Here is a 24,497-nt window from a genome sequence, read left to right as displayed (position 1 = left end):
AGAAACAACTCATGTTTTTTTGTTTGTTTGTTGCTTTATGCTTTCATAACTGTGCCATTTAGACATGTTAATCCAAGATAAGCAATGTTCTCAGGGAATTAATGTCAGTCTTTCATCTACAGTTATTTGTTAATGACCTTGTGTTGTTTCTCCACCCTTCATGCAGCCAAATGTAGGCGACTGTGAGTAAAACATTTTGTAGGTTAAGAAATCTAGTATTAGAACAGAGAGGTTTGGTAAAATAACCGCATATCATTCACAACACACCAGATTTTTTTGTTGTCACTATGTTTGAAAATCTAATACAGTATTTATCATATCTGGTATCAACTATACTGTAGGCTTGGAAACAGTGGCTCCATGTGCACACACAGGACACAAGAGGCTACTATGGTAGTTTCTGTCTGACAGTGTCAGTGATGAGGTCAGATGTATGGTTGTGTTAAGACCATTGTGATCCAGTTTTAGCTCAGTTAGTTGAGGTCCATATGAGTGGGATTGTAAATTGGTGCACCCTTATACTGCCAGTTTGAAAAAGTGAAAGTCCCACGCAAACAGCACTGCAGGGAACAAACAGGCACTCGAAGGCAACACCAGGAATCACCAGCCACGCAAGCATCGAGGTTTAGGCACAGTATTACACTGCAGTGAGGGCTACAGTAACACGCTGATATATAAAGCAAATATATTCTATTTTATGTAACAGTCAATAGTAAAGGTAATTGTAAAGCAGCCAAATGAGATCTAACCAACAGGTACAGACAAACCTCATCAAGAAACTAGGTGAGCCTGGTTGTTGTGCTAGTTGCACTAGTCCTCACATCCTACACACCATCTGTGTGTGGGACAGTGTCTATATATATATTTACAGTATGTATCAGTACTTTAACCAAAAGCACAGTAACTGAATTTTTTTTATAGATCAGAGTAGCTTCACAATGAAGTCCCTACTTGTTTAAAAATACAACGATTGACTCACAGTAGTGGTAAAGTGGCCTTTTACCAAAACATGAACAATAAACTCATTGATTTGAACTTCACTTTATAGCACTCAGGCCTCCCACCACAACCCAGTCAATGGCCACATTCATACCCAAATGTATTGTTACCTCAAACAAGAAAACACAAAGGGCTGTTTAACATATGGAACTGTTTCAGCTTTTTGCCACATCTATGTGCAAACACACAAACACACAAACACACACTGTATATGATTCATAAAAGATAATCAGCTGCATGCTTTAGAAATTGCAGGCTGAGACCAACACCTGGTCCGTCACTGGGGGGCGAGTCTGTGCCAGCCAAACATAACAGCCTTATCTGTGCCGGAGGATTATGTGTACATTACCAACCTGTCAGTTTATGACAGAGACTGAGCCAGCCAAAAGAAAAAAGAAAACCTGTTGGCTGAATCTGACATTAATGTTCAAATACATTCCAAATATCTGAGTGGAAATAAGAAATGTCACCAAAAAAGAAGGAGAAAAAAAAGTTTGTGTGAGAGAGAGAAGTGAGTCATGTCTGGCAAAACATCAAATGGCTGAACGGGGAGCGATAGAAACACAGTAGAAAGAGAATAAAAGTCAGATTCCAGGTGTGTCACAGCAGTGGTTTCAATTTAATTCCATGTAGCAACCTTATGTCCTCAGGGTCTCTGTTACATCTCAACTGATTTCTTGCTGCAGCACTTCAGATGTCTAGCTATAGAGCAATGAAAACAGCACTTCTTCTCATTAGGACTACACTAATTGTTTGCCTTTGTACCTCCCACTGTGTTTTAGAACGATTGACATTCAAGCATTTAGTTTAACAGTGGAGGTTCTTGTCTTAGGTATATGTCACCTTTCCCAGAGTGGGAGTTAAGAGGTCTACAGCTCCACTTCACTTTCTGTAATTATTGAAAATATCCTATACTGTAGCATTAAGTGCCTGGGGCTTTGCTCAAGAGACATATTTAATGAAGGAACGTAAACGTGCGGGTATAAAACTACGATTTTTTACCTTAAAATCTGATAAGACTGATAAGGGTGTACTTTGTCCCAATTTTAAGAGACAAATTGTCCAAGTGGAATAAACGCTAAACTGAGACAGATATACAGGACGTACTGTAGAGCAGTATTTTCCAAATTCGGACTCTACAATATGAGCATGGCAACAAGGTAATTGTTTAAAAAAATAAAAGGAAGGTAAACAGGTAAGTCGAATGCCCATTCAATAACTCAAACTTTCTATCTCAGGTCATAAAGAGCACACAACTTTCTCTGTGAATGTTACAAGTGAATAATGAGGTGCAGATTTGTTCACTAAGGATTTAGTGTAATTTTGCATGGGCTATGGGATGAAGTCCTTAAATTAGACTGAAATAATTAGTGTAACTCCTGTAGCTCCTATCCAGAAACTAATGAGGACCAGGGGTTAGGAGAGTCTGGGATAGTGGTGATATCCATCCTCCATTAGCATCTGTGTTTGCTTGGTTTGAAAAACAGCACTAATGAATAAACATGCAATACTGAGGGATGCACCCAGATTGTGTTTTATCACACAGCAGCTGAAAACATGCGTATTATTGTCTTGTCCCGAAACAATTTCACCACTGCCGCTGCAGGTCTGAGGAAGACGGATGTGTAATTAGGCAACTTGCACAGTGGAAATAAAGTCGGACCAGGCGAGTAATGGTTGAGTCGTCTGTCAGGGCAGGAATGTAAAGGAGAAAACCATTCGAGGCAGCTGACAGTTTATGACTGAGGACACGGTGATGCGAGCCAAAAACAACAACCTGCTTTCCCCTTTAAGCTGCCTGTGCCTCATCATTTCTGCTTAGTGGAAGCTGAGGCAGAAATTTGTAGATTGGCAGTAGACGAGAACTTAACAAGACAAAACCAACAAACTCATCACTAATACTCATTTTAGTGCCACTACAGGCAGTGACCGTGGAGACAATACCCACACAGTGTGGTCCCCCCGAAGGCTTCTTGAGATTCCTGACTGTGCAGCCGTCACACAGCCACCTCATAACAAAACCACCAGAGACCCTCTTCCAGCCTCTAATTTGTACCAAGCTGCTAAGATGCACTGATTCAGCTGAATACTTGTGTGTGTTGGCGGTGTAGCCTTGGTGGATAAACAATCCCAGGACACGGCGGAGGAATGCAATATCAGAGCAGTTTATTGGTATCACAGGAGGTTTCCATGTGATGGTTTATGCATTTAACAAAGCCAGAACTGGGTCAGGGCTCAGATTCTCAAAACCAATATCAGTCCAGAAAAGTTACAGTACAGGTTCAGACTAGACTGCACAATGTTAAGTGGATTGAAATATTGTTGATGCCGGAAAGTAACAGACATCACTGAGCTCACCTCATTCCAACTTTCAGAGGTGAAGAGGTTAAGTCGCCAGAACAAACTAGAAGTGAAAACCTGCTGTGGTATACAGCCTGAACAGAGCAACACCACTGACGAAAACACACATCTGGTCATATCTGTGTGTTGTCCATTTACTTTCTGTCCTGTAAAGTTGTCAGCTTTCTATATAAAAGAGCAGTAACTCCTGCACTGTTGCTCTGTTGTGAATATAAACAATCTGATAGTAAACCTGCATCCTCATAATCCGACTTCATGATCACAGTTGTAAATTTAGAAGAACGGAGCCAACACAAAAAATATTCACTGCACTCATACTTCCAGCTCATATATTCAACTATATGAATCATTGGCCACGTGCTGAGCGTTTTGAACAGTCCTGTTACAGGGTGTCAGATGTTGAATCATTTGTAGCCTATAGCTACAGTGGCACTGACTGGTCCCTGTGTGGATTTTCTCCCTCCACCTCATACTGTGGACCAGTAGCACCTGGTGAGAGGCTCACAGCAGCAGCTGGCTGGACATACTGTTCAATATTTCAAAACAAACACATTTTGCCACCTGCTGTGTCAGATTTTTGATGCCCAGTATCTCAAAAGCAGCACACCTCCCTGATTTAAAGTGCAATTTCATCCTCAAAAATCCAAATCAATGTCACGTCTGGCTGCCAATCATCCCTGCGGTCCTTGTAGGAGGAGTGAGGACGGATTTTCACTCTATGACTCACAATCATAAATAAAGCCAGTAAATGGGGCAAAAGATTTCTCAGCTGGTGGCATCAAGCTGCAGTAATGAACACTGGCTTAACGATTTGACGTCTTTTGTCTGCTCCATCTCAGTCTCGACTGCTGACTTTAGTCAGTCCCAGGTGTCGCTTCATGTTGCCACGTGTGTGTGTGTGTGTGTGTGTGTGGCTTACTCTTTTGTATGTGCGTCTGAAGGTAGTGATTCACTCCTCTCCCAGACTCAGCTAGTAATAATGATTTAGTTTTAGAGCAGCGCAGGTTGGCAATGACGTAGGTTGCCATGGCAACAGCATGCAATGGGCAACGGAAGTCGACCATGTCACGCTGCAGACCTTCTGATAACTACACACACACAGACACACATCTTCCGTCTGTATCTCCCAAACAGACTTGCTTTTTGTCTCTCACTTTCTCACTCCCTCCCTCTCTCTCTAACACACACACACACACACACACACACACGTATGCCTGAACACTGTAAGGACAGTCATTGTCACAGTGTTTTTCAAAGCACCTTACCCTAACCTTAACCTTCACGACTAAATCCTGATCCTAACCCGAACTTTAACCCTGAGCATGAAGAAAAATGTCTTCATTTACAAAAATGTGTTCATTCTGTAGAGAAAATACTTACATCCATCTTCACTATGTAGCATTTACCACACACACGCACACACACTTTAGCAGCCAACTACTGCACAGTTCATTTGTCAAAGCTATAGGCTGTTTACACAGGAAAGTGTCGAGAAGCAGCTTGTCGTTCGGTGCTGCACACAACACCGGTCGGAGGATTCGCCTTGTTTCACTTTTAGTTCATTCACTCTGATATTTGTCAACAAAAATATCTGTCAACAATAAGACTGTGAAAAACACTGAAAAATATACATCTCAGTCTGCCATTTTCAAAATCCCTGAATCCATGAGACAGCTACAGTACAACACAAGTTATCAGTTGTTGACCATTTACATCAAACCATCATTATTTTCTTTCTTTTTTAATCAATGCATTTTGCAGCACAAATTTGCATTAGAACTGAAATGATATGCTGATTGACAGGATATTATTTGAGAACTGTTTTCAAGTCAAATTAGTTTTTGTGTTTGGTTTGCTAAATGTGAATATTTGCTTATTTTCTAAGTATCCGCCCAAATATCCATCTCCATGCTGTTGTTTGGACAAGAGAAGCAATTTACATTATCTAGGGCTCTGTGACTATTTTCTGCCAAGACCAGAGTATTCATTAATTAATCAAGACAATGAACGGCAAATTTATTGATCATTAAAATAAATATTTAATTTTAAGGATTGCTTGTGTGTATACGTGCACAAACACACACTTTTCCCCTCAGATTTGTGTGTACCCTCTGTCAGCATTTTCTCAGGACATACATTCTGTGCATGTCAGCCTCCGGCTGCTTCTTGCTTGGTCGTGAGTCTTTTGTGTTGTCTTATGTCAGCTAAGAAAACCCTGGGTAGCTCAGCAAAATCGTAGGTCTTGGCACTGGACCATGGACTGGACCTCAGGAAACACAGTAATAAATCCAACTGGCTGCTCTCTGATGCTGCCAACACACAGTATGAGCTGGTGTACCAGTCGGGTTTGTTTGTCCTGGAAATTAAGACTCAGTTGCACAGGTATGAGCATGTGCTTGTGCATGAGGAAAAACAATCAGGCTTCTGACTGACTGACTGCTGCCTCTCTCAGAAACACAAACAAATATTTTAAAAGCTGAAGAGTAGAAGTGCAGCCTGGAAACAAAGGACTTCTCTTACTAAGAGGGTGCTCTTTGGTTATGGACTAGTTCAATGCAAAAAAAAAAAGTAACCAAGGCTCATCTTCATGTAAAAAAGGCATTTTAATTTTTACATCAAGATGAATGCCTTTTTCCTGTTTTTTGCACAAACAAGACTTTTTATTTGACAGCCTGTCACTTTCATTTGCTGATCTTTTTCTTCATCTTTCACAAACCAAGATTGTCCCTAGTTTTTTTTCCCCCTACAAACAATCATGTTCAGACTGTGTGTCTCCAATGTCTCCAATCTCCTTGAACACATTTTTCCCCCCACTCACACTGTCCGACCCTCTCAGTGGAGCTTATTGTGAATTTGAAACCTTTCACTCAAATGTGACATAAAGAGAATGCAATCTACAAACAAATATACACGAGCCCAGTCGGATCCTCATCAGTATATCTTCAATTTGAAGATTAAGTTAATTTCTGAATGAGCTTAGTCAAGGTCACACTGACTCAGTGTCAGATCCAGTATCTATTCTGTTCTCCATTTTCTGTTGAGGAAATAAAGTAATTCTGATAACCTCCTTGATGAGCAATAATAATAAACTATCACTCAGATATTTGATCTTTACTATAGTCCAAATATATCACAGTCACCTTTATCAATGTTTACACACAAAAACTAAATCCCCTTTGACTGTAACATCTGTGTGTTTAATCAGCATGTTCTCAGAAAATATGTTGGTTGGTTTTTCTGGGCAGGTCAGCTTTGTATTGTTTCTTGTTTGGTTGTGAGTCAGTTGAGTCAGTAGTAAAGAAGAAAGTAAAGAGAAAAAAACATGGAAAGCTCAGCCAAATTGTAAGGGTTGGCTCTGGACCATGGACTGGACTTCAAGAAACAGTAATAAAATGAGGTTTTTCTCAAAGCCTCAAGCAAATACTGCTGTACTTCGCCGCTCTGAATACAAGGATGTTGTGAAAATGAAGACCTCTCTGTGGGACATGGTACAGGTAGGAACATGTGCTTTTTGCATGAGGAAAAACAAAAAAACACAACTCTGATTGACAGTGTGCCTCTAAGACAGGCACAACACAAAACAGAGGGCGTACTTTCTTGTCCTCCCTCTTTCTCTACTATTAATTCTCTGTTTTTAATTCTCTCTCCATCCTTTCCACACCTGCTTTTACCCTGTCACTCACATACAAATTTCCTCTCCACGCACACACACACACACGCTGCAGAGCAGAGCTGCTGACCTTAGCATTAGGCCGTGATGGGAAGGCAGGGCCAAGAAGAAGAGGCATCCTGGCTCAGTCTGGACAGGCAACGATCAATTATCCCATCAATATACCTCTATCTGTAGTGCTGTTCCCAATCACTCACTCACTCTCTCTCTCTCTCTACACCACACTCCCACTTTTTTTTTACTCCTTCCCTGCTGTGCAGAAAATGCAGCACAGATGCACAAGTATACAACACAAAAACTGCCAGTGAGAGTAAATGATATTGGCATGCATCTTTGCCAACTCTAATACATATTCAGGAAAACTGGGGACTTCTCGTGTGTGTATGTTTGTCTCTAAGCTTCTTGAGTATCTGCCTGAGTGCTGCGCGACTAGGTGCTGATCGATAGCGAAAGCCTCATTAACATTAGACCGTGTCATACAGACATTCACTGTACTGCCAAGAAAAAGCCACATTGATGCAACATGCACACCGTCTCTGGCAGCAGTGGCATTTACTGAGCGAGGCTTCAAAGAACAACACACCGTCATACTGTCTGAGAAAAAAACCTCACACTGACATAATGTACACGTATATGTATGCAGTGCACACACAAATACCACAGTAGACTCACATGATTTGGCCTCAGGTGTGATGAGCTTGACTTGTGATTTCAGCTGATTTTTGACCGGCAGCGACTTGACATCCGCCAGAAGCAAAACTCAAGATTGTCATTTACTATATAGCACCATGATGTGTAATTTCAGCATCACATGCTGCTCATCTCTAGGTTTTATATACAAGTTGAGGTAAAGATAACGCTGCAGGTGAAAACTGCAATGTTTCTGTCTTCTCAACAATAGGAAGTACATTATTATGAATAAACCTTTACATTTAAGATATATTTCACTTTTTTTTTTTTTATAAAATTTGAAAGCTGAAGAGGAATTGTTTCAATAAGACGGTCAAAACAAGCATCAGATTTGAACACATACTGTAATACCACACTATGGCACATTTGATTTGCTTTGTTACAATATGTACTTTATTTATTCTGTAAATTAATTAGATTTACTGGCATTATATTTAAAAATGTAATCTTCCCAAAATGACTTGTTATGGGGCGGTGCGTGGCGCAGTGGTTAAGGCGGTCGGCCCCATGTAGAGGCTACAGTCCTCAACGCAGGCGTCCTCGGTTCGAATCCCGCGTCGGGCAAACCTTTCCTGCATGTCATTCCCCCTCTCTCTGCCTCCTCCTTTCCTGTCGATCTCACTATGTGCTATCAAATAAAGGCAAAAACGCCCAAAAATATACTTAAAAAAAAAAAAGACTTGTTACCTTGTCACACAGTGTGTGTGTTACAAGTGACACACCAGGGCATTTTACTGTGCTGTCATGATACATAAAGGGAATCGCAGACTACGCATGTAAATTATGTGGTACATGTTGTAGATGAAAGTAATTTTTCTTACTGAATACTATATTTACTATCATTAAACCACTGACCTTCACATAAATATAACCTATTCTTGTTTCTGAGACAGCCAGATGCATTTTTTTTCTACAACTTATTTTTTTATCATCTTATAAATGAAATAATTTTCATATTATGGTGGATCCCTGAATTCATTGGTAGTTTGGTGCAAACAGTGGCACCTATGATATTAGCCAACACACTTGAGTAATGGCTACATAATTGATTTAATCAATTTATTTATTCATAAAATACTTTCCAAGAAATTGCAGCTGCCGCCAGAAAACCTCACATCCCAGACATTAGTATCTTCAGTGTACTAAATATGTATATATGTAGATGGTGCATGTGCTGACCAAGCTTCAGGTTTCCTTAGTACATAAAGTCCATTTATGTTCTCTAACATGCATGTGGGTTGTCGATGTAAAAAAAACAAAAAACAAATAACGTCACACTAAACATTTGCAAATGCTTTCTTGAGTGGAGAATAATTAAATTCAAAAACTCTCATATTTCAGAATGAAAACAAATTCTTAATCCTCAACTGCGCTATAATAATTTCATCTGAGCCCTGCACAAATTGTACATATACATAATGCCCTGTTCCCACACTGCACTCTGAGTTTCAGGCAGCTATCTAATTTTTCACTGCTCTGACTGTTCACAAAGGTCAGGCCGACCAATACAAGACAGGAAATGATGTGTGGCTGCACAATGGACTCCCTGACAGAGACGAGAAGAGGGAGAGACACCAACTGATGGTCACTGCCAGTTCTTTGACCACAAACACTTCCTCCTTTCAAAATAGACCATCAAGGCTTTTTATTGTCTGATTCCTCACATGGGTGCTTTCATGTCCTCTTAAAAATAATAGAAAATGAAATCATGGGGAGCTGTTGAGATGATCACTAAACCTCGCTATCAACTATTTCAACTAGGTTTCATTAGTCAGTTTATTTACAGGCAAATTTTTCCAAAACAGCATTTTTCCAGTTTGTTATTCTACAGTAATTAGTGACAGGGCAGTGAGTGGTATGTTTGTTCAGTCAGGTGCAGGAGCGTTGGAAGTCTAAATAATTAGAGAACTTTTCAAATTGAGCAAATCTGAAATGATGCCCATTACCAGCAAATTCCTATTCAATGTTAACACAATATGCAGAGATGTGTTTCCAAGCTGCTGCAGACAGTAATTATCTTCTACATTTTCTGGCTTCACAATAGACATAGAAGATAAAGGAATTAAAACAACAATTTCAGAAAATGGCTGCAATTCCAAAAAGAAAAGAAGACTGAAGAAATAAAGAAACACAGAAGCTTAAGAAACAAATCTTGGGCAGCAACTAATGCAAAAGGTGCATTAGGGACAAAATACAGACTCAAATGATCCAATCAGAATCTGGATTTCTGGAATGCCCCGTTCAAGGGACACATGCTCAATAAGTCATTGTGAAAAGGAGAAAAAACAATCTCTTATAAACTGCTGGGTGCGTGTGTGTGTATATCTGTGTTTGGCAACAGGAAAATCTGCAGTCAGAGAAGAGCACAGACAAGATCTTTAGGCAACATTTCACTTTGGAAAAGAGCGGTTCCCATTTTCTGAGCATTCGACTGCCCTCAGGATTTGCCACAGGCATTTAGACTTTTCATCCTTTGGCTCTCAACGTTAGTATCTGCAAACAATCAAAACTGCGCCTCGAAAAACTTGATCCAGGACACAAAGCGTGATAATAAACAGCACCAGGACTAAAGCATTCTTTTCTATTGATCGATCCCTCCATTTATGTCCTACACCCAGGGGTCACACGGGTCCAGGGCCTGTTCCAGCATGCAGTGGTAGAGGCACGGCACAGCTCACAGGGTCGTGTCTATTTGCCACTCTGTTCATTTAAGAATAAAAGTAGTAATGTTCAGTAACAATGATCACTGAACCTATTGCAACAGCGCCGAATACAGCAAAAACTGAAGTTCATTTAAACCTGGGTCGTATTTGTCCTTGTAAAATTGCCAATGGAATCAAGAACATCCTCTTATTGTAAGAAAAACCTATTTGTACTGTACTGTTCTCCTCTTTGTGCTGTTCTTCTCCTGCTTCTGTCTAGTTGCCATAATCTACCCATCGGATTTGACAAAGGATTTTGATAAACAAGTTGAAGCACAAACAAAAGAACCACCCTTTGTCTTATTAAATCTCCATATTTGGTTGTTTTCACAGACAGCTTGACAGTTCCAAGACGAACGGCCATGGCAGCTCAAGTACCGTATGTATAGTTTCAATGCAGCGCTTCAGTGACTCAGACTTGTTAAGGCTTTAGGCCATTTACCTAAAATAACCCACTGACCTGCAAACACGTTACAGCTGTGGTGGAAGAAATGTCAGTGTAAGAAAAGACCTTGGCACCCTGGCAGACTTCACTCAAACGTCCCCAACCAGCTGACCTTTAATATGTCCTTCTCATTTATCATTGGCTAAAAGGACACATGGGATTTTGTTGACTGGTATTGTTAAGGCAAAGAGGCTTGAACGCACATACACCAACTGCAACTGTCACGGGGAATCAGGCCAATATTCTGCGACAACTATAGGATGGATATTTATTATATTTTGTAAAGATGTTCAAACCTACAAAAGTAGTTAAGAAGCATAAGTTTTTCTGGACCAACAGTCCACAGCTATTGATGTGGATTGAGATTCATGACCACAAGATGACGACTGGTACATGTACAACTGACCTTTTAGGTGCGGTCATCTTCAGGTCAACATTTCTGTTTAGTACTTTTGGTTTGCTTTTGGTTCATTAATAACAACCTTTAAGGCTGGTGTCATCCTCAGTTGTATTCTGTGCTTTTGAGCTTTGTGTCTTTTCAATTGTGTTTTACATTTCTACAAGTCAAACTCTTAAGCTCAAACTCAAGACAAAGACACACTTTGTCTGAAATAAACTTTTATCACAAATTGCCATTTAAAATCAGCTCTGATCATACAATACAATAAAACCAGTCTGACCAGGCTCTTGAATGCACTTGCTCATCCTTTTGTAGTGCCGATGAAAAGTATTGACATTTGATACACAGTGCTAATTTGAATACAGATGACTCTTCCTTTCATCCTCTTCACTTTATGCCTCAACTCATTCAGTTTTCCTCCTTCACAAAAGTTTTGTGGGTGAGCAGTGTTCATCAAAAACCTCAAGAGCTGCAGGCAGAAGAGGCTCTTCTGCAGGGAGAGGAGGATGAAGATGGAGGAGAAGAAGAAGAAGAGAGGAGGAAGAGGTGATGGTGAGCATGCTCGGTGGTGCCTCGGGCCTAAAGTGGAGCTCTGCTGACCTTGAGGGTGTCATATCGATTGATCAACCGTGAGGAGCAGTGTGTGTGTGAGAGAGGGGGAGAGAGATGAAGGCGTGCAACTCCACCAAACAAGGAGAAAACTGAAACCTGCGCTAATGATGAATCACTGATAAGTGGACAGGAGAGGTCTTTCTCCATCTCCTTCCTTCTCTCAGTTTTTCTTCTCCCTTTTTCAATATCCACTCTCCCTAAAGTATCTCCTATACTCCCCCCATCTTTTTCCCCGCATCTACAGTTCCTTCCTACGCTTTCGCTCCATCTCTGTCCCCCTCTCACTTCCTTGCAGGTTTTCTCTGTGTTTTTCTTGCACTAATTCTTGTCAAATGTCAATTTCAGCATTCGCTCTCTCCTCTTCTCTGACTGTCTCTCACTTTCTCCACTTCACATTTACTGTTTTGCTTTTTTTTCCCCTCCCGTCTTGACATTTCTGTCTAGTTTCCGCATCAGAACTCAGCTTTATGTTCACGTTTCCCTCCCTACAGGTGCTTCAAGGGCACAAACGCATGCTGCTACAGCCTTCCCTGTCTCGCACTCCGCTGTCAGAGATGTTTTCATTTCCAGGAGTCTGCTGTTAGTTTGGGAGGATCGTTATGTATAATTTTATGGAAACTGTTAGGCCTCCAATTTATAATAATTTTCCCTGCTCTCATTGGTTCTTCCTTTTTCAAGCTCTCTGTCTTTGTTTCCATTTTCCATCTTTTGTTGTCATATGTAACTACGGTTTCTCTTAGAATATTAGTCTTGATATCATGGAGATTTTCTAAATGAATACAACTTAACAGACATCTTTGATTTCTCCATGCGCCACATAACTGCTTGTATAACAACCCTCCAACACCCCTGTTCATTTTTGTCAGCACATCAATTTGAATAACAGCTGCTGGCATGTGAATGACAGTCAGGATCCAATCTGTGGCAAACAGGATTCATCCAGGATACGGCTCGAGTTTTGGCTGGGTGAAACCTTTACTGTGGTATTTTGGGCCCGAGTCAGGTGAGGTAGTTGCTTCCTCTTGTGGCAGACCACATCATGGACCACGTAGTCTCACTAAACCTGATTTGCTTTCTCTCCGGGAACAGAGGGCTGTATTGATCGGATAGGTTTGGCCTAATCTGTGAGCAAGTTGGATCTTAAACAACACTGACAAGCACCGTGAAAACTAAAAGGGCTGGAGAATTTTCACCATTCAGTGTCTCCATTTTAAATCAAACCCTCTTTCAACGATCCTGTAACTTTTAAACCATCAATAATCTAACTGCGTGGTGCCTGAAAGCACTATGTCTCTCCAGAAACAATTGCACAGATACTCCAGATAACACACACCTCACTGTGCTTTGTGGTTTTATTTAACAGTCATTCAATAGAAATTGTTCACAGGAAGGTCTTCGGATCGAGTGTATATATTAGTTTCTATAAAGAGTAATAGTTTGAAGAAATCTCATTAAGCTACATTATATAAGGGAAGGAAGAAGTCAATGTATTCCTAATGTTCCTTAAAACTTAACATTAATATCCACTTGCTGAAAATGGTGGTGAAAATCTTAAAGTTGCCATTAGAAGGTCATCCTTAGATTTTCACCATCTCTTAACTGGCTCTGGTTTTATTGCCACCAACCGTCTTTGGCTTTTTACTCCCTGCTCTTATCTCACTTCCAGCCACAGCAGCATTTCTTTTGTCCAACATGGTTATGACTATGAAGCAGTGAAGGATTGTGCACTGGACACACCTCCATCATGTGGCTGCATACTGGTCTTAAAATGAATCATATTCAGGTTTAATATCAAGCTCAAAGACAAGCAAAGGAGCTGTAGACAGTGTATAAAATAGCCATCCAGTGTATGTCAAGTAGCAGAGAGGAGTGTTAACCTGAACCAAATGTTTCTGACAAGAGAGACTGCAAATTAAAGCAGTCGATATAAATAATGTAAACCAGCTCCAGCCTCCAGCCTTTTTTACTTGACTGTCAGATATGATAGAACAGCATCATCCGGTGTCTGTGAAGTGGGCGGACTTTCCTCATGCACACCTGTCCAATATGGCCCGTTCTCTCTGAGCACAAGTTCATCATCGTCATCAACGCTGACTGTACTGATGTGGGGGTGTGCGTGTGCATGTGCGCGTCTGTGGACATGTGTTTAAAATTTGGAAAACTGTGTTGTCAAGGTGAAGTCCTGTTTGTGTTAGATTAGCAGCAATAATGTGCTGCCATCTGCAGTTATATTTCTGTTGTCGAGGTGGCTTTTGGTCAACGTGCTGGTGAAGGAAATCTTCACAGCGGTTATGTGGGCACGACTGGTGTTGCTGTGGATTACTCACAGCTCTCAAACTTTCTGTCTGACTCTGCTGGTCATACTGACGCCGCTATCTCTCTCCACACACTCGCCCCCAATGTCAACATGCTGCAGGGCACATACATCTGGATCTATGTGGAGCATGAGGGCGGGACCACATGGGGAGAGGAAGTTATCAGTGGAAAGCCATTCATACCGAATGCAATTACCTTACTAAATTCATGCTAATTCAGAACCATGTGCACCACTTTTTATTGATAGTGTATTTATTGAACGTTGTGTTATTTATTTACTGTGTGCTTTTGTGAAGCCAAAGACAAATGTCCACACTGTGGACAATAAAATTATTATTATATTATTAATCAGAAGGGCAAAACTGTAATGTGACCTAACATCCTACACAAGAACAGGAGTACATACACGTGCAAAAATGCTTAGGAAGGAAAACACACACGCAAATAAAGAGTAAAAGGAAGTAAAGAGAATGCCAAGAGGTATTAGAGTAATCATTTGCCTCAGAACAACCTCATTCACCTTTCCCAGAGACCAACAACAACAAAAAAATACACACACATGTACACAATGTATATATAAGCCACTCCATCTGTCTTCCACCCCTCCTCTCTGGGGAGCTGTATATCAATCACTGCCAAAATATTGTGCCTCAACAGCGCAACCGAGAGTCACACGCATAAATACAAACACACTTTTAATAGGTTTTTCTCTACATTTGCATTCACTTTTTAAATTTGGTCATTTGAATGTAAAATGTGAACCTTCACTGCAATGAATGGTTCAAGCATTGGCAAAAGGTTATTAATTCCCAAAACAACTGTGTCTTGGAACAAAATAATTACTTCCAAATGACGTTGAGTCTTAAGTTTGCTTGTCATGAATGCATGAAGTATTTTCAACCAAAGTGAACTCAAGTCAACTGAATGGACAGAAGACTACAGCCTACATCCACCTTATGTATTTTGGGGATTTTCACACAGCTAAATCTTCTCAACCTGGATCCCACTTTAAACAGACAATGAGTCATTAGAAGGTGAACATACGTCCGATTGCAGCTCTCAGGCTTCAAACTGAACATGTGTGTATTTCAAGGTTTGTGCTTATGGTAGTGATGTTCAGTGGTTATTGTTAGTTCACAAAGAATAAGAAAATAACAGCCACGTGTTAAATTGTCAAAATGAGTAAAAACAGAGACAAATCTGTTGTAGTGAGTCAATTTAAGTTCTACAAGAGGAAATAAATGAGCAGTGGTAGCCATTCCAGGAGTTAAACAATGAAAACTGTGCTGTAAAAACATTGACATTACAAAGATGACATGAGTTCAGTTTAGTCAACATGCATGTTATTTACCAGCAGCATTGAGACACAATCAAACTCCGTCAAACAGCTGTTTTCACCTCAACAGGATGGATTCATGGACACTTTATGGTCTGCAGATTAAATGAGACCTACATATAATCTTTCATACAATTTTAGTTCCCCACGCCCATTTAATGCATGGAATAGCTTCAGATTCAGATTTTTGCACATCATTTTTGGGGCATTTCCGTGCCTTTACTAGATAAGGACAGTGAAGAGAGACTAGGGGAATGACATGCAGGAAATATTATCACAGTCTAACCTAAAACCTTCTGACAACAAAGAAAATAGCCAAACTTTTTATATATATACTATATAGTGTATATATATACTGAGCTGAACTGGCACTAGTAAAATGTTTAACTGGTAGACTGAAAAAAATTTGCTCCTCAAGAGATTTAGATTACTTAAGAACAGACCAGTGACACTATCATAATGATAAAACAGATTTAGCTGTAGAAGGTATTGAAAGATTTCTTTTTTCTTTTTTTGTAATGTATCCATGAAGCCACCCATTCTATTCTTAAATTATCCAAGTCTTTGATCTAGACCTCCAAACATCCTTCCCCACAGGGTGGATGCCGCTGAGATAAAAGTTGTAAGTCTTACCTTTGATGCCAAACTTGGAGTTTCCTCCGAACTTGAGAATAACCAACATTAGCAGAAAACCAGTGAAGGCAACAGCAGCGATGCCCACCACCACGTACACCTGCACAATGAGAGAGTGGAGTTATACACCTACTGAAGAGATGAGCAAATACACACAGCCACACAGAGCTAAATACTATAAACACCAGAAAACAAAGAAAATAGGCCACAGAAATAGATCCAACTTGGGTGTTTCTAGAGAGGTAAGACAAATAAATGACGGCGACACAGTTCAAACAGTCAACAACTGACAGAGGCAATCCGCATAGAAACAGAGCTGGAGGAAAACAGTGAGATGTGACTTACAGCGACTCTATCCTCAGGTGGTTCTACAGGGGGACCGTCTATTCAGGAAACAGAGAGAGGAATCAAGAGAGGAGAACAACCATTCAAGAAGTGACGTGTGACAGAGTGAAGGTCAGTTTTGTACTCTATTTAATTCAACATTGTCAAAATTTCTTACAGTAAGTAAGTGAAGTAAATATCCATAAAAGGATCTATTGGTCGTCTGCTTTTGTCGACAGTGAACAATGGAATTTAGATCAAGGAGCAGTTGTCCTGTAGCTTAGCAACTTATAGAAGATCTGTAAAACCTCCTATACATGCAAGGGGATGTATGCAATAGCAGATTATGGATTTTACAGAAGCCAGTCTTGTGTCAAGCTCTGTTTTCCTGTTTCCCTCTCGTAGGAACAGTTTTTAGTGCCCTCTTGATTAGGGTTTGGAGTTGCTCAGAAAACTGGTTAGGGTTAGAGTAGGGTTAGGTTCAGTTCAAGGTAAGGGGAAACACATGTTGACAGAAAGACAGTCTCTGATCAGTTTTACATTAGAGGTTCTGCCAAACTTTATTAGATTGGGATAAGTTGAGATTCCTTTCCATTAACATCAGTCTCAAACAATGTATTTAAGTTAAAAGGCTAAACAGCTCCACCTTATTATACTCACACTACTTAGACTGGCCATGCTATTTTTTATTTCCATGTCCATGGATTATGAATCAGTCAGAGAACTAATTGTTGTTTAAACATGCAGCTTTAGCCTCAGTGTTTTAGCACATTATCATGGTGTATGTGGCCTTCCAGTACCAAAAATCCCATTTCACAGGGCTCATTTCAGCCAATCAATACTGCTGATCAAATGTTACTGGCTAAAAATTTTAATTTTGCTTTTGTCTACCTCTGACTGAAATAAAGGAGCCATTGTTCAAGTAACAATAAGAATGTTGTTGGTAAATCTGACACAATGTAAACTGAGTGTGTCATGCTAATATGAAAAGTTTGACAGGCGTAGCTAAGGGCTGAGTCAATTAAATGTCAATTTATTAAAATATGATGCTTGTACGAGTGAGTAAATAAAAGGCATGACAGTACCTGTGATTGGATCTGCAGGAGTGCAGGTGGGTGGGTTGTTGGAGAAAGACAACAGAGACAAATTAGCTTCTGAGCATAACGCCATATCTGAGTTTTTTTGACATGCACCTCACAACGTTATCTGTCATGCCTGTTCTCTGAGCTTGTTTAAAATACATATTTATTACACAAACACAATACACAAAGCTACGGACAACATATATTCAACATGCACAACTTGATGGTGTGTAAAAAGACATAGCATCCACCCTAATCCCTAGCTGCAAGGGTGTGCAGGTATCTAACTCACCCTCAGCAACTTGAGAGAAAAAACAGAAAGAGAAAGATTTCTAAAATGTAATTTGTGTTAATTGAAGAAAATGGTGAGATGTTAAACACACAAAAGCATTGATCTAAAACACAAACACTCGGAATACACTGTGAATTTTAAACCTGACAACACTTTTAGATTTGTGAATATTCATTTTACTCACCATAATAGTAGGGTTCCTTCTCAGTTCCTGCACATTAGGACAAGAACAAAATCTTTAAATTAGACTGAATGTTTCGTTAGATCCATTATTGCATGGACAATATCTGCACAGGAGTTTAATGCTATGTGGAAATACTAGATACTAGATTTCTCTGGTTGGTTGAATTCAACATACTGTACAGTATATGCTTAATGTTTGCCTTTGCCTGCTACACCCTATTGTGCAGAAATATTGCCTTTAAAGTGCTGGATGCTTTATTCCGGTGTGTAATCCTGATCTTCACCATTTTGATACAATTATCCTGCACACAACAGCCTTTCTACATCTTAATGAAATGCTTCATGCTCATGTACTTGAACATACCTTGGGCTTTCCTTCTGACATCTCACCCATAATCATCCATCTATGCAAAACTACTTGTATTCATTAATTTTATGTCAAACAGCCATAAGAACTAGAGAACTAGATAAAAGCACAGCTCACCGTCCCAGGGCTTCTGCATGAAGTGAGCCTCCATCTCCCTTTGGTCCGTCCCAAATTTGTTTGTAGCCACCAGCCTGTACCTCCCATTGTTGACGTGTGTGGGGCCGTCCAGCTGCAGGCAGCCATGATACTCCCGTTCTGTGATGTCGTGGATCATGGTCATGATGAAGAGCCCTTCTGTCACTGGCTCATCATCTTGATACCACTGTAGGGTAGGTTCTGGGTTTCCTGCAAAGGTTGATGATGATGATGATGTTTGTAGAGTAATCCCTGTGATTAATGTATACTATGACTATGAAGGGATATTATTATGGATGTCTCTCTCACCTGACACACTGAAGGGGATGCACCAGTGATGATCTGGGATTGCATCACTCAGCTTAGTGATTTTTGGAGGAACTGAGAACAGCAAAGAGAAGAGACAGTGCAACACAAACAGAAAAGACAGAAACCATGGTAAGATTATAGAGGTTTAAAAACTGGTGAAACATGTAAAAACACTGATTACAAGGGAAGGAGAAGAATCGTCTCCTCTCGCTTGTAATTCTCTGTTTCAAAGACTTAACCTCACAGACAGACACGCTGACACCTTAATCTACATTGAATCAGGGATGCCTGCAAGAGGGTCAACCTACAGAGTATGTCCAGCAGTAGAGAGGACTCCTTCTCTCCTACAATATTCTCAGCCGTGCAGCTGATCTTGCTGTTGTGGTCCAGCGACGACAGGTTGGAAAGTCGCAGCATCGAAAGATGTCCAGACGTCTCGATCTTAGGGTGCAAACACAACCATATGTTAGCAGGAAGGCTTAGTTATTTTCTCAACACAAACACATAAGAAACCACTTTTTATCATAATATGACTCGCATGCCTTTTCATTATAAGATGATGGATGTATTTACTGTACCAAAAAAAATCTGTAATGGTGGCATTGTGTGAAACTGCCGTGAGAAATCGTCTCTAAAGATTTGAGAGGCACAAGATTCAGTTTGTAATACCAGTGAAATCATCACATGTACGGAACTCTATACAGCTGGCAACATCGTAAAACACTGCCGGCAGCAGGTGGTAGCAGGATTGACATTATTCATATACTGCATATCTCACAGAGAAACAACAATACAATAAATGTAGGCATACTGAAAAAACAAGTATCCTTACTTTTAGGGAATTGTACTATTTTTTTTTATTATTATCACATGTTGCTAGAGTTAGACAAAGTCACTGATTCCTTTCCAGATTATTTGCATGTGTGCTGACAGCTATACTATACTATAGCTGAGCTCAGTTACCAGTTAAAGGTGATCAATGACTTAGGGCTGCAACATTCTTTATCATTTTATATGATTGGTCAGATAATACAGTAGCCATGCATTAAATTGTACTTTCACAAAGGTTATATGGATTAACACGTATATTTGTTTGAAATTTTATTGAGACAATTACTCAGTTCTCAAAATTATTTTTTCTCTAGATTGGCAAGTCGATTATTTATTGACTAATTGTTTCAGTTCTGTAAGTAATGTATGTGTGTGCATGTGCATGTGTGTGTGTGTGTGTGTGTGTGTGTGTGTGTGTGTGTGTGTGTGTGTGTGTGTGTCCTAACCACATAGTAGGTGACCAGTGACATTTTCCAAATCAGCTCAGGTGAGGGCACACCAGAGGTCATACAGGACAGCTGCACGTTCTCCCCCTCCATCACTGTGACTCTGGGTGGGCTCAATGTTGCCATGGGAACCTCTACATACAACCACGGAGTTTGGAGGAGGGGAAGAGGATGAGGAGGAGTAGGAGGAGAGAGAGGGAGGAGGGTACAGAGATTCAGAGAGGGGAGAGAAGGGGGGAAGGAGAAGGGAAGGAAGCAAACTTAGGATTCATGGCCAACTCTTGTCCTTTCAGTTGAAACACAAGGCACGTAACAACCTCGACAATAAGAGTGGAAGAGCAGGCAAACACGCACACCCACTACCACAGAGTGAAAAGAAATGCACACAAAGACAGGCCTCGAATTCAATCTCCCCCTCTCTCTCTCACACTTTCATTTAAGTACACTCACCCCAATCAAACAGTCAGACAAAGAGACAGAGTTCAAACACAGTGATGGTTACACTGATTACTAGTGCATGTCTTCAGCAGCCCAAGTACTAAATTGATTGGACACAGTCTGAATCCTCTGTCAAAGCAAAGACACTGGTGACGCTGTGTGTGTGCATGTGTGTGTGTGTGTGTGTGCGTGTGTGTGTACAGTGCTGACCAGGAGGTGACCTGAGCATGACCAATCAGACTCAATCAGAGTATTGCCACCCATGTCCCCTGTCCAATAACATCGTGGGTGAAGAAGAGAAGAGAAGAGAAGAGAAGAGAAGAGAAGAGAAGAGAAGAGAAGAGAAGAGAAGAGAAGAGAAGAGAAGAGAAGAGAAGAGAAGGATGGGACCAAAAGGAAAAGAAGAGAAGAAACGGGTGTTGACAGCTGCTGAAGATAAAACTGGACCGATTCCTTATCAAACCTTCTCCCCTCTGCTTCCAACCTTTCTTGTCCGTCGGCAGAATGCTTATCACCAGGGCAACCCACTTATCACTACGGCAACCCTCTCAATCATCATGAGACGCACTAAAAACCGGTCATTTCAGTGGTAGCAGGCCAGCTGCCATATCACAACCACATATCTTAACAGACTCTCAGTAAATCAGCTTTCTGCCGCTACAACAACCAGCAGGTCACACCACACACACTTCCAGCGGTTATTTCAGGTCAGACATCCGTAATCTAGGGCTGTAATGTAAGTCCCATATGGGAAAAGGTACATGTATGTTGATTAATGGGCTTGGGGCACTACATTTCTTGTTCAAGTTTGCATGTCATGTACTGAATGTAGATCTCATTTAATATACAGACTCACACACACACAAAACGCCAGTGAATCAGAAAAAAACCTCTTGGAAACCTCTTTGGTTTTGATGTGATTGCAGTTGTCATGACCTGTCAACACAGAAAATTATTTCCATGTTCAATTATTTACAAGCACAGCTTTGGTAGTCAAACCATCCATGACGCTCTGTGATGGTAATCCGTTGGCTGCTTGGATGTGTTCAGAATCAACAAGTAAAGACTGAAGAGGAATTTGCGCTAATTAGCATGGGAGACCAGCCTGTGTCTGTGACAACACATGAGTCATTGTATGGAGAGGTTTCACTCTCATATGCTCGGCCTACCTACAGCCAGCGAATGTATTTGTGACTTTTGAACAGTCAACAAACATTTCTGGAGAATTATGAAGCACCTTGACCCCGTGATGTGCTGCATTACTGCTTTTCTAACCCAAATGCAATGACTGTACCAAAAAAATGTAATTGTGTATTTAGCTCCAATTATGTGGCTGTTCTCATTTGAATTACAAATATGGTAATCAGAGAGCTCAGCTGTTATCAGCTGGCCAGAAATATCTGATGAAAGCAGAGCTCCAAAACTTGGTGAGTAAATGGAAAAACATATGAGCATCTACGATACATGTGACATATGATAGGCTACACATGAAACACAAGGTCGGGAAGGTTCTGCTTTCCCATTACCATAAGTTGGATTCTTCAGTGTCGGTCATTCATGAAATCAAACAGACCCTTTAAAAGCACTGATTAAAGGAGTTACACGTAAAGTCAGTGTTTTGCCCACACTTTTATGAAACATTAAAGGGGTTATGAGCTGAGACAGGTGCTAACCTTTGTTTTGGTTATCTCTTTGTTATACACTTTGTAGTTGTAAAAACAAAAAATAACCTATTCTGGGGGGTGGGGGTGGGGGTGGATTCAACAGAGAGAGAATTGATCAAAATTATAACACTGAAAACCCTACCATATGAAACCTATAGAAGAATGACTATATGAATAATACATCTCATTAGTAGCATATATGCCAGTCCTTGACACTCCTTGACTCAATGAATACAGATTGTCCTCATTCACCAGGAGCCTGTTCTCTGAATGGGCTGTGAATTACAGCACATGTGGCACTGAATAGTTGCTCACAAGTTTAAAAAAAACATTGATGGAGGTGTCACTGTTGTCAGCTCTCATTAAGGGCCACAATAGGCACGTCCATATCGATGTATAGACTGTTTTAAGTGCTCACATTTACCTTCCACCACACCAGAAACGCCATGACTTGTGGCAAGAGGCAGAAGCTGACGAGAGGGAGAGAAATCTTTGTCAAATACACAACAGGGAGTGGAGCGACGGTGATGGGGAGTCACACAGCACAAATCTGTCCCTGAGTTTGCCTCTGCATTGTCCCTTTGTTCAAGCACAGTGAAGCCTGTCAACACAGTGAGAGGAGGATCACAGAATATAATTCCTCCTCAAAGAACTGAGAGAAACGGGGAGGAGAATGAAAGCTCAGAATCTGTTATAGATTATTGATTTTCTGACTAAACCTATTGTGGATCAGTCTGACACCTGGCCTTTTCTGACTCAGATATGTATTATCTTTTGGATTATTTGTAGAATTAAATTTTCTTCAAATGCGCCAATATCCGCCTTGTTTGTGCCTGTTGCCCTTTTATGGTTTTAATGCTACATTCAAGTTATTGTGGAAAGTCACTTAATATTGATGTTTTTTAACATATTTATCAATTTTCCCCATTGTTTGATGTGGATTTCCTCTATTTAATGAGTTGTTACCGGGCACAAGCACTGGCATTGGATGATTTTGCTAAGGATTCTGCTGGGTTTCGAGGGTTTGCTTTACTACTATTATTATTGTTTGTTTGTTTTTATGTCAGATGTAAGGCATGTAAAAATGATTAAACAAGTATTACTGGAGAGGAAATACTGTAGTTATGGCGTTATCATACAGTTAAGGTTAGCCAGCTAGAGCTGCGTTAATGAAAATGTGAAACTTTGGTGTCTTGCATAAAAGCATCTCCACATACACAATTACTTCCTACTTCTTCACATGAAGGACATGCTTCTCCTTGTGGTGGTTTTGGGTTACACATAGTATTCTATCTTCAAAAACAAATGTTCAACCCATTTCAAAAATCTTAGCACTTAGTCTCTTCTCTTTCCCATAAAGATGATTTACTGAAAAGGTTTTCACCAGCATTGCTTATCTGTTTTTATAAGCTGCCATCCCCGGCTGCAGCCTTTTGTAAATGACAGCAGCCTGGCCTTAAAAGGAAAGCAGTAGACCCAAATGTAGGTGGGATGGCACTAAACGCCATGTCCATTACTTTTAACATACTTAACAGTCACATAAAAACATTAGAGTTGCAAGACATGAACACCGACCTAATCTATCTCTGTCAATCTGCTCCGCACTGATTTGTCTGTGCTTTTTAACTCCTGTGTTGATTCTTGAAGTTGAATATTACAGCTTTTATGTCTTAATTCAATTGAAAAGGACACACGTAGGAGAAGGAGCAGAGGAGAGAGAGAGAGAAAAAAAAGTACATGAATACAGTAACAATCAAAAGACAGAAAAGGGGATACTGAATGGCAAGGCAGCCTGATAGACAGTTACTCGAGCCAAACAGAGACGGAGACAGATGAAGACAGAGCGCAGCAGTGCTAAGATGCGACCAGCAGAGATCTGGTGATCCAACTGCTGCCATTTCCACTGCATATGAAAAAAAGCACCTTTGTTCAGGACAGCTGGTTTCAATTAGTAACATTTAGGCCTTTTGGGACATAAAGCAGAAACATCAACCCAAAGAAATGTAAGGTGTGACGTGTGTGATCATAGAAGGAACTTCACAAGCTTGTAATCACACAACTTAAGGAAGAGTTGTTAGAGGGAATTAAACAAGAGGGGGCTGGTTGTGGGTTTTTATGAGTTTTTTTCCACCTGTTAACAATAAACAGAGTGGGAGTGTTTTCACGCCTTCAGCTGGTTGGACCCCAACATTTTTGCTGAGTGACACATTTCGGTTATCTTCATATTGCACAGACATGGGACTGGAGTTACATCAGAGCAGC

At 40.5% G+C, this 24,497-nt stretch overlaps 1 protein-coding gene across 1 annotated transcript in view; it reads right to left on the bottom strand.

The window, feature by feature from the left end:
• ntrk2a (neurotrophic tyrosine kinase, receptor, type 2a) overlaps nucleotides 1-24,497 on the bottom strand; it is a 74,627-nt gene that overhangs the window by 38,322 nt on the left and 11,808 nt on the right. The window contains exons 6-13 of the mRNA XM_085786601.1: nucleotides 20,134-20,267; nucleotides 19,165-19,297; nucleotides 18,857-18,928; nucleotides 18,530-18,757; nucleotides 18,047-18,073; nucleotides 17,574-17,585; nucleotides 16,510-16,547; nucleotides 16,165-16,264 (exon numbers count right to left, since the gene is read on the bottom strand). Coding sequence (XP_085642727.1) covers nucleotides 16,165-16,264; nucleotides 16,510-16,547; nucleotides 17,574-17,585; nucleotides 18,047-18,073; nucleotides 18,530-18,757; nucleotides 18,857-18,928; nucleotides 19,165-19,297; nucleotides 20,134-20,267 — 744 coding nt within the window. The remainder of the gene's footprint in view (nucleotides 1-16,164; nucleotides 16,265-16,509; nucleotides 16,548-17,573; nucleotides 17,586-18,046; nucleotides 18,074-18,529; nucleotides 18,758-18,856; nucleotides 18,929-19,164; nucleotides 19,298-20,133; nucleotides 20,268-24,497) is intronic.

Source organism: Trachurus japonicus, chromosome 9, assembly GCF_045865225.1.
Source record: "Trachurus japonicus isolate A0001 chromosome 9, Traja_1.0".
NCBI lineage: Eukaryota > Metazoa > Chordata > Actinopteri > Carangiformes > Carangidae > Trachurus > Trachurus japonicus.
Note: the sequence above shows the minus strand (reverse complement) of the source record. Positions and strands in the feature narration are given on the sequence as shown.